Here is a 12,930-nt window from a genome sequence, read left to right as displayed (position 1 = left end):
CGCCAGCACGATGCAGCCAGGCACCCCCCCGCATGCAGGGCTGCCCTCGCCCCACAGCGGGCCCGGCCTGCCCCAGGGAAAGGAGCATAACAGCCCAAGGACTCCTGTCCGAGGGGAAAGCAGCAGCCGCAGAGGCACACCAACCAGTGACAGGCAACAAACGCCTAAGCACTGGACACAACACGGCAAGGCATGGCGTACTACCCCACTGAACAGTGTTCCAGGGAAACACACAGTGCCAGGCAGTCCCGAAAACCTCAGGCGAGACTGCACTTCACCCTCCAGAAACACCTTACCCACAGGGGCTGCAAATTCTGACGGGCACAGCTTTAACACCTCGTTAAAGGGGCCTTGAGGACATGAATCATAGAATCATAGAATGGTTTGGGTTGGAAGGGACCTCAAAGACCCCCCAGTCCCCCCTTCCACTAGACCAGGTTGCTTCAAGCCTCATCCAGCCTGGCCTTGGACACTCCCAGGGATGGGGCATCGACAGCTTCTCTGGGCAACCTGTTCCAGTGCCTCCCCACCCTCTCTGTGAAGAATTTCTTCCTGATATCTAATCTAAACCTCCCTGATTTCAATTTATACCCATTACCCCTTGTCCTGTCACTACAGGCCCTTGTAAAAAGTCCTCTCCCAGCACCCTTGTAGGCCCTTCAGATACTGGAAAGCTGCAATGAGGTCTCCTCGGAGCCTCCTCTTCTCCAGGCTGAACAAGCCCAGTTCTTGCAGCCTTTCATCGCAGGAATATTAAAGTCCCCCAGCACCTGAACCTCCCAGCTCTCGGCAGGCTGGGGGCACCATCTTCCAGGTGCAGTCGCCGACCAGAAAACTCCCCTAAACCGGATCTGAGAGGCAGCGTTGTCTGTGTATTTACAGAGAAGCGCCCCCACGGAAGCACACGGCATTTGTGGGGGCACACGTACCCCGCATACGCACTGCACTACAGCCGGTACCACGGCACGCTCCCAAGGCAGGCACACAGACGCCTGGAGGGCTGGGGAAGAGCTCAGCACCCCGGGCTGCAGAGCAAACCCCAAGCCCTGAATGCACCCCCTCCTCTCTGTTTCTCTGCCTCTCCTCCCCACTGGGTTAAAACAACCCTCCCTCCACGTACTCCGGGCTTCCTCTTGCAGTGGTTATTCATGTACCCACACAGCTTCCACACAGGTTCCTGTTTTCCTGTTTTCCAGCCCTACTTTCACCTGGACCCTCCAGCCCCATCCATCCAGTTGGCTTCACTGCTGGCGCAGCCCTGTGGAAACATTCTCCTGGATATCTGCCCCTACACTGCAGTCTGACACACACCGACTCCCTGGCTGTGTCCCGCCTGCCGGCCGTGCCTCTGAGAAGAGTGCACAGACTTCAGAGGGCAATCCTTCCCTTGGAAGTGCTGCGGAGTCAGGTGCTGAAGGAGCAAAGCCTCTGCAGGGGAGGGCAGCAGGGCCGGAAACAACACCACACATGAGACACGGCGACGCCTGACCTCCTCACACCTTACAGAAACAGCAGTCCTTGTTCTGCGCCTGCCTGAAGACAGGTTTTCTTTCCCGACACCCACCACCACGAGCCCAGGCCGATCCCCGATCCAGTCCAGCCACGAAGACCGCACGGCCTCTGCGGTGCCAAGCCCACAGCTTCCAAGTGAGGTGAAGCACCAGCGAGCAGGTGCTGACCCTTTCAGCACGCTGACCCTTGACAAACACGTGCCCCCTTCCAGGTGCGCAGCGCCAGCTTCGGTCCAGCTGATTTTGCTCTGCAGCTCATTGCCAGAGTTGAGGGAATTGGACCTTCCCTCCCAAAGCACTGCTAGACCACAGTCAAATTACGCCAACCCAGGTAAAGTAATCCTAATTATCACCCCTTCCGCTTCCTCAGTCGCTGCCCCACAACCCCTCTGCTGTGTGTTATGATCTCCAGGCTCTGTGCCAGCTTTCCCCCCTCGGACTGCTTCTCAGCAGCGCCTTGCTTCGGCCCCCACGCACACCAGCGTATCCGTGCCACGCTCCCTGCCCACAGCCACCTCCCCGTCACCGAAGAGCCCTTCCGCAGGCGACGGCAAGAGCTGTGTCACCGCACTTTGACCCCACGCAGCAGCCGAGCGTCAGCCCAGCAGGCAGGAACCTGCCCCTTCTGTACCTGAAGGGGCTACAAGGAAGCTGGGGGGAGCTTTTCCCAAGGGCAGGGACTGACAGGACAAGGGGTAACAGGTTTAACCGGGAAGAGGGAGATGGAGATGGGACATCAGGAAGGAATTCTTCCCGCAGAGGGTGGGGAGCACTGGGACAGGTTCCCAGAGAAGCTGTGGGTGCCCCATCCCTGGGAGCGTCCAAGGCCAGGCTGGATGAGGCTTGGAGCACCCTGGGCTACGGAAGGTGTCCCTGCCCATGGCAGGGGGTGGGACTGGATGATCTTTGAGGTCCCTTCCAACCCAAACCAGTCTGTGATTCTGTGACAATGACAGAGTCTCAAACTGTCTCAAATTTAGGGATTGTTCTGGGCTTTTTAAAATGTCGCAGCACTTTACTTCCTATTTTTTGCCTTTCTTTTAAGCACGCAGCAACACACCTATCGCTCATCTCCACACACACACGCTCATACCAACAGGCATCCTCCTTTCAGGAAGGAAAAGGAACCCACCCAAAACTTCCACCAGTATTCAGCAAATAAATCAGGATTTGGGTTTGCAGCATCTTCCACACCCACGCCTGGAAGTGCCTTTAACAACTCTGCCGTAAGACAGACGCTGTGCTTGGAGAAATTCAAGCTAAACGAGCCAACAGAATTATTAATTACCCACTCTAGTTCTGAACGCAGAATCAGCACATGCCTGGCTGCTTTGGAAGAGATGTTCTGGAAAAGCAACATGTTCACGGTCACAAGATGTTGAGAAACTCGAGTATAAACACACACGACAGAAAACACTCACAATTCACCCCAGAACAACGCTGCCTGGCTGTCAGAGGGTCAGGTCTGTCCCGGCAGCAACCAGCGCCCGTAACTGCCGCAGCAGAGTCTCCTTCAAAGGCTTTGCCCTCTGCAGCACCTCACGCCCCCCCAGCAGCAGCTGCTCGCTGTACCTGCAGCCAGCGCGGCCGCCAAGGCCCCGAGTGTGCTGCCATGGAGCAGCTCAGACGACGGCGGTGCCACGAGCCGCTGCCAGTCACTAAACCGTCACGCCAGCCCCAAGGCGCTGGAAGCACTTCCACCCAGGAAGGGCACGGCCAGCTGCCCCCGCGCTCGCTCTGGGACGTGCTGGTGCTCAGCTCCGTGCGGCGCAGGCTCGTTTTGGAGTGCCCTGCCTGCCGCATGCAGTGGAGCTACGTCAGGGAACACGAGTCCTCCCCTTCCGTACCAGCCCAGCTCCTAGGGCAGCGCCAGCTGTAGGTGAGTTTAAGTTCGTTTAAGCTGCACCCCTCAGCCAGTGGGGCTGGGGAGGCAGATGAGGGGCCCCCAGCCACACAGAGAAGAGTAACAAAACCCCAACCAGTAAAAACCCCGTCTGGAAATGGGATGGCATAAAAAACAGTCGAACTGAAGAAACTCTGTTAGGTGAGCCTAAGTTTCTTTAGAAGAAATAGCGAGTTCTGTGCTGCCCACGTGTATTAAACATCAGACTGAACACCAGAACAGATTTGCATCCTCCAGACTTCTTACACCCACTCTTACCCCCGTTTCCCCCCCACCGTAACCGTAACACCTGGAATCATCTCCCCTGAGAAAAACACACAGGTTAGGAGTCAAGTGGGAGCACTGGGTGAGACAACCAGCTCCTGGCACGGGTGTAACCCGTACTCACTTCCAGCTTCTTCTCCTTCTCCGTCAGTACGTCCTTCTGATTCTGGGTGTACTCGATCAGCATGCGGGCGAGCTGGCGCCGGTCCTCCAGCTCTGCTGCCAGCCGCCCATTGTACTCCGCCAATAGCAGGCATGCCTCGTCCACGGTCTTCGAAAGGCGCTCGGCTGCCTCTTTGTCTGTGTGCAAAAGCGTGGGGTAGTTTAGAGGACAAGCTTCCGGGCTCCGACAGCTCGGCTACAGTTCACCAGGCACACGCACAGAGACGTCTCCGTCGTGACACGCTCCTGGCCTGGCAGGGTGAGAGCTCTCGTGGCGGGGGACACGGGGGAAAGCAGCAGGACTACAACCCAAGAAGGGGATGTTTCAGATGCCAACACGACCAACTGCATCTTATCCTTGCAGAGACGGCAGCGGGGGGGGTAAATCTGTGAAGTTGGCCTCTATCAACGGTCAATTAAACTGAAACCATAGGCTGCACTTTCAGAACCAACTTAAACAAATCAGGTAGTTTTCACACTTAAACATGGGGTGCACTCCTGAACTTCTCTTTTCCCCAAGTAACTCCCAACGTATCGATGCAAACAAATGAACTGTGCATTAGTCTTCACAGCTGGACACAGAGCATGTTATAAAGGACTGAGTAATGGCAGTTCAGCACGAGTTCTGAATTAAAACTACTTCCAGGAACAAGAGTCAAATCAGTTCAACCATTAAATGCTTCTAATCCAATTGCAAAATTCTGTTTACAGGAAGACTAACGGGGGTAATGAGTTCCCTTTTCTGCAGCAATCGGGGCAGATGCGTGTACTCAGCAGTGTCTGATGAGACCGTGAACTATCTCACAGTCTGGGTGTTGGAAATCCAACAGCCATTCTAGAGCTCTGGCCCTAACTCCTCCACATGCTCGCAAAAAGCTGCTGATGCTCTGCGAGGACAAAAGCCTTGGCCCACGCCAAAGGAAAGAGAAGCAGCTGGGAAAGTTTCATCTTCAGTTTTACTGTATGGGACTGCTCTCTCAATTACCCAGAGTCACAAAAGCAGGAATTCACACCACCACACACTGATCATCTGAAGAAAAACAACACTCAGAAATCAAAGTTCTTCTCTGGACCCATGTTCACGCATCTCCCAGTTCCCTACCTGTGATTTTCTCCAGTAACGAAACATCCTGAACTTCCTGAGGCAGGGAGGCAATCTTCTGCCGCACCGTTGCATCTCCTGATGCCGCGTTTTCCAGGTCTTGCAGGGCCTTGATCAAATCCTCCGTCTACAAGACAAGTGACCCAACATCAAAACCCGGGAACTTCCACCCCATTCCCTGGGGAGGTGACCATCGCATCCGAGCTCACCCACCTCCGGGACCATCTTGGGAATACTTTCCTCAAGAAACACTTACACTGTTGTTTCCTAACAGGGAATATTCACTATGTTTACGATATCCTAGTGTTTAGGAGCTCGCGCATCGTTAGTAGGATCATCTTTCTCAAGACTCTGGGGTGGAAAACTTCTCAACCCAATTAAGAGGAGTGATGGTTTAAGACAAAGCTGATGAGCCAGCAGCTGGAGAGGCAGCCGGCGGTGTTGCACCGAGCGGGGTCGCTCTCTTAGCTGGGCACCCCCAGTGCTCTCTCTCAGCCTGTCAGGAGCGTACACGCACCTTCGTTCCAGCCCACAGGTGCCTCTGACCCAGCAACACACCCAAACCCAAGGGTGCGTCAGCCCAGACACACCGTCGGATTTCCCACGTTACAAGAGTCCGAATTTGTAACTGGTCACCTACCCTAATGCCCCAACTTGGACGCCAATGGAAGCTATCCCTGAAAAAACAGCGTCAACTGTCCTGATTTGCCAGACCCTTCTGCCCTCCCTCAGCTCAGCCGGCTCCAGGGAAGCACCCCGCATCTGAAAAGAAACCGGGCTCCCCTCTGTCCCCGACCTAACCTCCCGCTGGCCCTGGTGCACGGAGGAAAAGGCACCAGTGTGAATAAACACGCTCCAAAGGCATCCTCGCTCGGGCAGGGAGTGGATGAGGACAGCCCGCAGACGACCTCCCCGGGCACACATCCTGCTCAAAACCAAAAGGGAGAAAGAGCAGGAACACTGCCCTGTAAAACCACCACTGACATTAAATAGCTTTTCAACCAGTGGAAAACTAATAGGACCACTGAAAGGTGTTAAATATTTTTAACCTGAAAAATAAAGCAGCTGATCACCTAATATTTACTACCTCTTTGCAAACTGCTAATGATTTCCAACTGCAACACAATGCTTCTCGGCAAGAGAAACCCTAAGCTGCAAGGCATCTGGAAGAAAAACCAACAATCTCCCCTCTTATTTCCTTGACAACTGTTATTCATTTCTATTTTTCAATGTTTACAGTCTCCCAGATGGAGGGTGGTTTGTTTATTTTTTTACCCCTTTCCAACAGGCAGTGGTTTAACATATGTTCGCTCTGCAGTGCCAAACGGTCAGAATGACCCTCTACTTCGCTCCTATTTCCACACCACGGCCTCAAAGTAAAGCCTTTGGAACCGCTTCTCCTGGCCAGCTCCACACAAACCTAGCAAAGCTTGAGCTTTTCGTAGCTCATGGAAAGAGGTGCCTTGCAAAAAGGTAGTTATGTCTTAACTGCGTCAGAACTCTGGGGGTGAGAAATTACACACCCCATCGTAGAACTGAAAATACCCTCTGTCCTGTGAGATCCTTCACTGCTCCCCCTGCCCAGACCTGGGTTTACACTGCTGCAATCACTCCCACGTGGCACAGAGTTTCCGTATGAAGGAATTATCTCTCCAGCCCCATGGACTTCTCCCCCCGCGCTGAATTCCTCTGTAAGAGCACGGACTTGTTGGCAGCTCCACCTCGCGGCTGCACCACACGGGAGGTGCCTCCCGAACTCCCCCTGCTCATCCCGTCCCACGTACCAGCAGTGGCCCAGCACTAGGGTCTTGGGGTGAGTAGCTCCCAGGGTAATCATCGTCTTCCTCCTCTTGTATTTGCTGAAAAGTCCGCTTTAATGACTTCTTCTCCTCTGCAACTAAAGACACACAATCAGCAACTCATTTGGGTGCCAGATCTGCCACCTCAACCGTCCCTACTTCCCAAAACCTCCCCAGATGTGTCATCATTAAGCCATCTGAAGAGCAGGATGGCCACAGCTGGACTTGAATATTGGCATCACATTCCAAACACTCCAACACAGCTATAAAAGGCTGGGTTTGCCCACACGTGTATCCGTACAGGCAAATACAAGGAGACAGCCTTCCCACCAGCCGCGCGTACCGTACCGTTCCTGCCTCCTACACGGAAAGGGGGAAGGACGGGAAACGTCCCGATTGCCCATAAAGGGCAGGACTCCAGCCCTGCTCAGCCTCTCTGCTCAATGCCGTGTCCAGGTGAGGATTTCCATCAGCAGGCGTGAATCGCTGACGCCAAGACACACACAGAGAGAAGAACCTCCAGTTCTCTCTTTGCACCAAGGACGTGCTCACTGCGGTCCCACAATCAGCTAAGCTGCTGGTTATCCAACCTTCCACTCTTCCACCACAACCCGCCCCAGGGCAGCTCTGCGAACCAAGCTCCAGGACAGGACAGTAACAACAGCAACGGGCAGAGCGTGAGCCCATCTCCAAGCAGGTACCTGCAGCACTTCAGAACTACAGGTTCCGTAACACGGCGCGGAGTGTACCCCAGCACAGCATTCCTCAGCGTGAAAGGGAAGAGACGGGTTATTTCGTGAGTCAGAAGCCTCAATGCAGCCCTTGACCCAGTTACAGAACCTCCAGAAGATGACAGATCATTCTCCAGACTTGCCACCAGCATGAGTACAAGCCAGGGTGATTTCTAAGAAAGCTCGGACAGTGCAGAGAACACCCCTTAAATGGGTGTGAGCCTTGGCAGGATAACCACGGGGTTGGAGGGGCAGAGTCCCTTGGGGTTGCTGGGGGGCAAGAAGCTGGCCATGAGCCGGCCATGTGTGCCAGCATCCCGGAAAGCCAACCATACCCTGGGCTGGATCCGGAGCAGCGTGGCCAGGGGGGCGAGGGAGAGGATTCTGCCCATCTGCTCTGCTCTGGGGAGACCCCCCTGCAGTTCTGCTCCAGCTCTGGGGCCCAACAGCAGAAGGACACGGAGCGGTTGGAGCGAGTCCAAAGGAGTCCAGAGATGCTCCGAGGGCTGGAGCCCCTCTGCCATGAGGCCAGGATGGGGGAGTTAGGGGGTTCAGCCGGGAGAAGGGAAGCTCCAGGGAGACCTCAGAGCCCCTTCCAGTGCCTGGGGGGCTACAAGAAACCTGGGGGGGCTTTTCCCAAGGGCAGGGAGTGACAGGACAAGGGGAAACGGGTTTAAACGGGACGTGGGAGATGGGTCATTAGGAAGGAATTCTTCCCGCAGAGGCACGGGGACAGGTTGCCCAGAGAAGCTGTGGACGCCCCATCCCTGGAGGTGCCCAAGGCCAGGCGGGATGAGGCTTGGAGCAACCTGGTCTAGTGGAAGGTGTCCCTGCCCATGGCAGGGGGGTTGGAACTAGATGATCTGTGAGGTCCCTCCCAGCCCAAACCAGTCTGTGATTCTGTGAGTCTGTGTTTGCCCTGATTCACAGGAAAATCCAAGATCACTCCTTGATATGAAATGAAATCAGCTCTAATGAGGAAGCAAAGAGAAAGATCAGTCCTTAAGTGCAGATTCTGTCAGGTGGGACACGTCTGAAAAACCTTTATTGTAAGAGGTCGGGGGTGCTGTACATCCCGCTTGTGTGGGGAAAGCTGAACAGCCTTTGTGGGGCAGACACCAACACTTCTGTTAGAGAGCAGATCACAGAATCCCAGGATGGTTTGGGTGGGAAGGGAACTCAAAGCGCCACCAGTCCCACCCCCTGCCCTGGGCAGGGACACCTTCCATAGCCCAGGTTGCTCCACGCCTCATCCAGCCTGGCCTTGGACACTCCCAGGGATGGGGCATCCACAGCTTCTCTGGGAACCTGTGCCAGCCCCTCCCCACCGCTCAGGGGTACAGGACGCTGCTGCATTTTGTGAGTCGCACAGCTCAAGGTGCAAGCTCAGGCAGAGCCCCCCTCCTCAGAGCAGCACCCACCAGCCCAGGAACTTCAGACACCACGAGATGACAAGGCCAGGGAACGACCTGCACAGCCTGTGGCCATGCCTTAGGCTGAAGAACGCTCGTTATCGCAGCACCACACATGCTTGAGGAGCTCCAAAGTTTGTCCTAACGGCACAGCCTTGGACGGACGTACAGACACTGACGCTGCCTCTGCCTCGGGGTCACAGAGCCAGGGAGCCCGAAGGGGCGTGGGGAACCCCGTGCTCTGGTTTGCCACGTTTCTGACAAACGTTACAGCTGCAAGCAGGATCCACTACTGTCCATCTTGCTTATGTCCACCTGTAGAGAACCGAACGGAGTAACTGCAGCGTAAGAGTCGCCCACCCGCAACGAGACAGAGCGGTAGGTCTTGGAAATCCAGGAACGCCCCTGTGAAACCAGCGCTCACCACCCAGCAGCTGATCTGAAAACAAGCCAGTCAAAACAACGCCACGTTTCTTTTTCCTCAGTTTAAAAACCTCCATTTCATTTCTACAACGAACCGACACAGCGGCAGCGATATTCACACCCAGGCAAAGGCCTGAACGGTTCTCTCAGACAAAAGACACTGCGTTAACCTCCCCAGTTCCCCAGACAAAAGCTAAGCTCCTCGCTAAGCGAAGACGTGCGCACGGCGTTCTTAAAACGTCTGCATTTCTTCGTTCTGCTTCCCACAGACAAAGGCCTCTCAGGTCTCGGAAGGGGCCAATTTTGACACGTTCTGAGGTTGGGCAGACTGCAGCAGGACTGACCGATCCCGCCAGCCGGAGGGAGGCCAACGCTGAACAGCCGGCTGCCGATTCCCCGGGAAATCACAGCGTGTTTCTGGGACACGCGCTATCTCGTTGTTTAGCTTAAACACTTGGGAAACACTTCTCCAGGTACCTTAAATTAGCAGTTTCAAACCCTCAGTTCATCAGGAATTCAGGCATGCAAATTGCACTTTCATTACATGCAGGCGTCTTCCTCACGACACCCAGGCAACGGAAACCCCCAGCACGAGCTGTTTTGGGCAGAGACCGCACGCCATCCACCCCTCGAAGCAGACTGCGTCCTGACACAGGAGGGAGAAGCCTTCGGTCGCGTCAAATGGTCTCCCAGCATTTGGGGAAAAACGGCAGTGCCTTCTGAGTGTCAAACCACGGTACGTGTATAGTTCAGATTCAATTACCAAAACTCGCAATAAAACATCGTAACTATGCAAAATTTTGAAAAATAACAACATGAGCATGAAAGCGCTAACAACGTTGGCTAACCCACTGTACAACCCAGTGGGTCACTCGGATTTGGAGTGGGACAATTTTAACTCTCAGTACGGCCCGACAGTTCCCTGCAGCCTACTGACTGGCCTTCTCATCGCAGGGCAGCCCTGGAGCATTCCGACTGCGTGAGCAGAGGCAGAAACTACCCGCAGTTCAGCTTCCTGCCAGCCACAACTCACAAGGCAACACGCTCTCAGACTGGACCTGCGAGTTCAGCGAAACCAGACAGCTCAAGACGGCCCCGAAGAACCTCCACGAGCTCTGGCAACAGCCCGGCTACAGGAGCCCAGAGCTCCTCACGGTCCCTCCAGGGACACACCCACCGCCCCACGACAAAAACAGTACGCGTTTACCTTTAGTCTGGGGGCTGTTGGAGTCCTCCATAGAGAGCTTCAGCTGCTGGATGAACTCACCGCCATACACACTCCTTTCTTGCCAGATGTTAAGCAGTCGTTCCAAGGGCTTTTTGCAGCCCTCGTCTGCTTCTCTGTTCAAAGATTGGAAAATAACGATCGTTCAGCTGAAAAAAACGTTCCCTGTTTTAAGAGAGCATCTTCCAACCCAGCAGCTGCATCCGTTGCAATATTTGCACGTTTGGAGAGAATCGTGGTCATACTGGGCAAGACCAACTGTGCAAAAGGCGTTTGTGGCCCATTTTCCCCTCTTTTTGGGAGCACAGATTGCCCAGAAGTGCCCCGCGCTCCCACCCCAAAGTAAGTGCAGAGGAAGCTTTGAAGGAAGGAACATGCCATCATTCAGAATCTGTGAGGAGAGCCATAAAATACCCCCAAATCAACACGTTTACCACTCAGAGCACTAACTTCAAATGGTTGTTTCAGTCACTAACATCCCAATTAAAAGCAGGTTGGTTGGCTCATTAGGCACTTCGGTAGCGCCCCGACAGCCAGCTGCCCCGAAACGCACGGAACACGCCGCTTGCTGAGGCAACAGGAATTACTGTGCTTACTTAGAGGAAATCTTAACTAAAGGATAGTCCACTTTGGGTGGAACGGTGCATCGCTTCTCCTTTATACAGAAAATTCTCCCCTCCCCTGGCTAACGACCAGACAATCGTTAAGATACCCAATGCAAAACCGTGCTTAAACCAGAAGATTCTGAGCCCCGTGACCCAACACACCTGCTCCTCCAAAGAAGCGCCGTTCTTTACGTGGCTTTGATAATCACAGGGAACTACTCCGTCTCACCAGCCACCAGCGGCTCCACAGGAGCGTGTGGGAAGAACCCAAACACCGCAGACGGGAGCAGCGCGCAGCCAACAGCGCGTAAAGCCGCGAGGGGCCGATCCACGCGCCAGCGCTTCCCCAGAGAGGAGCGCCACGCTGCTCCCAGCCGCAGAGCGCCGGGAACCCAGCCTGCTAGAGACAGGGCACAGGCTCCCCGGAGACTTAAAAAAAACCCCAAACCAGCAAAACCCAACCGAAATCAACCCTGTGGGGCGAGAACACCAATATCTGGGGAAAGAGAAGTTGGGGAAACGCGTAACAGCAACCCACCTGGCGACATGGGAAAACGCATCCACGAGAACGGACTCAAATTCCCTAGTAAATTCAGGGCCTTTCCTCTTACTGTTCTGGATGACATCGTTTGCTAAATACAGGAAAGTGAGTTTCCTACTCGATTTTGCTGGGAAAGGGAAAAAGAAAAGAAACACAGAGCGTGTGTGTTAATCTCTCGCTTCAAGCTGGAACCGTTAACATGATCTTCAAAGTTGCTCTACAGCCCGTCAGCCTAAACCCAAAATATTTCCCTGCCACCACTGCAAATCAGGGGCCTTCACCTCGGTGGTTCTCGAGCTCCTGACCAACGCTCCGTCTTTTTTTCTTAGCGGTTCATAAAGCAACCACGAGCTTCGTGCTTTTTATGCAGTGACGCCCCAACCAGGGACAAAGAACTAAACCTGGAACACATGGTTAAAACGAGCTGTTCCAACCTACCTCCAAGTTAACGTAACCATGGGCTCCTTTTTCACTGATTACCTCCAGGAAGAGTATTTCTATATATCTTTTCAATATACCTATTTGGTATAGAACCACTGAACGCCGAGCAGAGCGAAGCTGCAGAAGGCTGTTGGGGAGACTCCCGACAGCGCTGGGCCCAAGCATCACTAAACTTCTTCCATGCACTGTAACTCCTTCCCATCTCGCCACCATCAGCTTCCATCCCACCGCAGCCAGAACCAGCGGGAGACGCAGTTCTCCAGAGTGCGCCGGCAGGAGACCCCAAACGAGAGCGCGGTGTTCCACAGCCGGCCAAACGCGGAGCCTTCAGACACGCGTCCTCCCTACACTGCCAACGGCAGCGACCAGCAGTCAGACGGAGGGCTCCAGCTAGGAGCTCAGCAGCACCACCCGCTCCCTGGCTGCCCAGGGTGAGCGAGGTGACGCTGGCTGGTTCCTCCGCGCCCCTGGGGACAGGGCATCGCGCTGACCCTGGCAGCCTCCCTCCCGGCTGCGCTGTGAAGCAGCCCCAGAGGTTAACTAAAGTTAACCTGCAAGGGGAAAAACCACAAAGTACTTCTGGCTGACGCTACCAACTTTTGTACATCTCCACAGCCACTTCTGCTTTGCCTGTCTCCTCGTGCCTTAGTACAACCCTGTAAGGGGTAAGCAGCGTGGATCTAAGCCCCAAACTTCACAGCCGAGCGCTTCCCGGTTAGCCTGGGCTTATGCAGGGGAAGCACTCAGTACAGCTCTGGTTTACAACCGAGCTGCCGGGCCCACAGAGCGGCTGAGCATCCTCCCGCTCCCC

The 12,930-nt window shown here is 54.7% G+C and overlaps 1 protein-coding gene across 1 annotated transcript in view; it reads right to left on the bottom strand.

The window, feature by feature from the left end:
- RPRD1B (regulation of nuclear pre-mRNA domain containing 1B) overlaps positions 1 to 11,805 on the bottom strand; it is a gene marked incomplete at its 5' end in the record, with an annotated part of 18,024 nt that extends 6,219 nt beyond the window's left edge. The window contains 5 exons of the mRNA XM_010150355.1: positions 3,803 to 3,978; positions 4,943 to 5,069; positions 6,727 to 6,833; positions 10,515 to 10,648; positions 11,676 to 11,805. Of these exons, the coding sequence (XP_010148657.1) occupies positions 3,803 to 3,978; positions 4,943 to 5,069; positions 6,727 to 6,833; positions 10,515 to 10,648; positions 11,676 to 11,805 (674 nt within the window). The remainder of the gene's footprint in view (positions 1 to 3,802; positions 3,979 to 4,942; positions 5,070 to 6,726; positions 6,834 to 10,514; positions 10,649 to 11,675) is intronic.
- Between the last annotated feature and the right edge of the window lie 1,125 nt (positions 11,806 to 12,930).

Source organism: Eurypyga helias, unplaced genomic scaffold, assembly GCF_000690775.1.
Source record: "Eurypyga helias isolate BGI_N326 unplaced genomic scaffold, ASM69077v1 scaffold35324, whole genome shotgun sequence".
Taxonomy (NCBI): Eukaryota; Metazoa; Chordata; class Aves; order Eurypygiformes; family Eurypygidae; genus Eurypyga; species Eurypyga helias.
The sequence above is the reverse complement of the archived record's forward strand: the minus strand, read 5'-3'. Positions and strand labels throughout refer to the sequence as shown.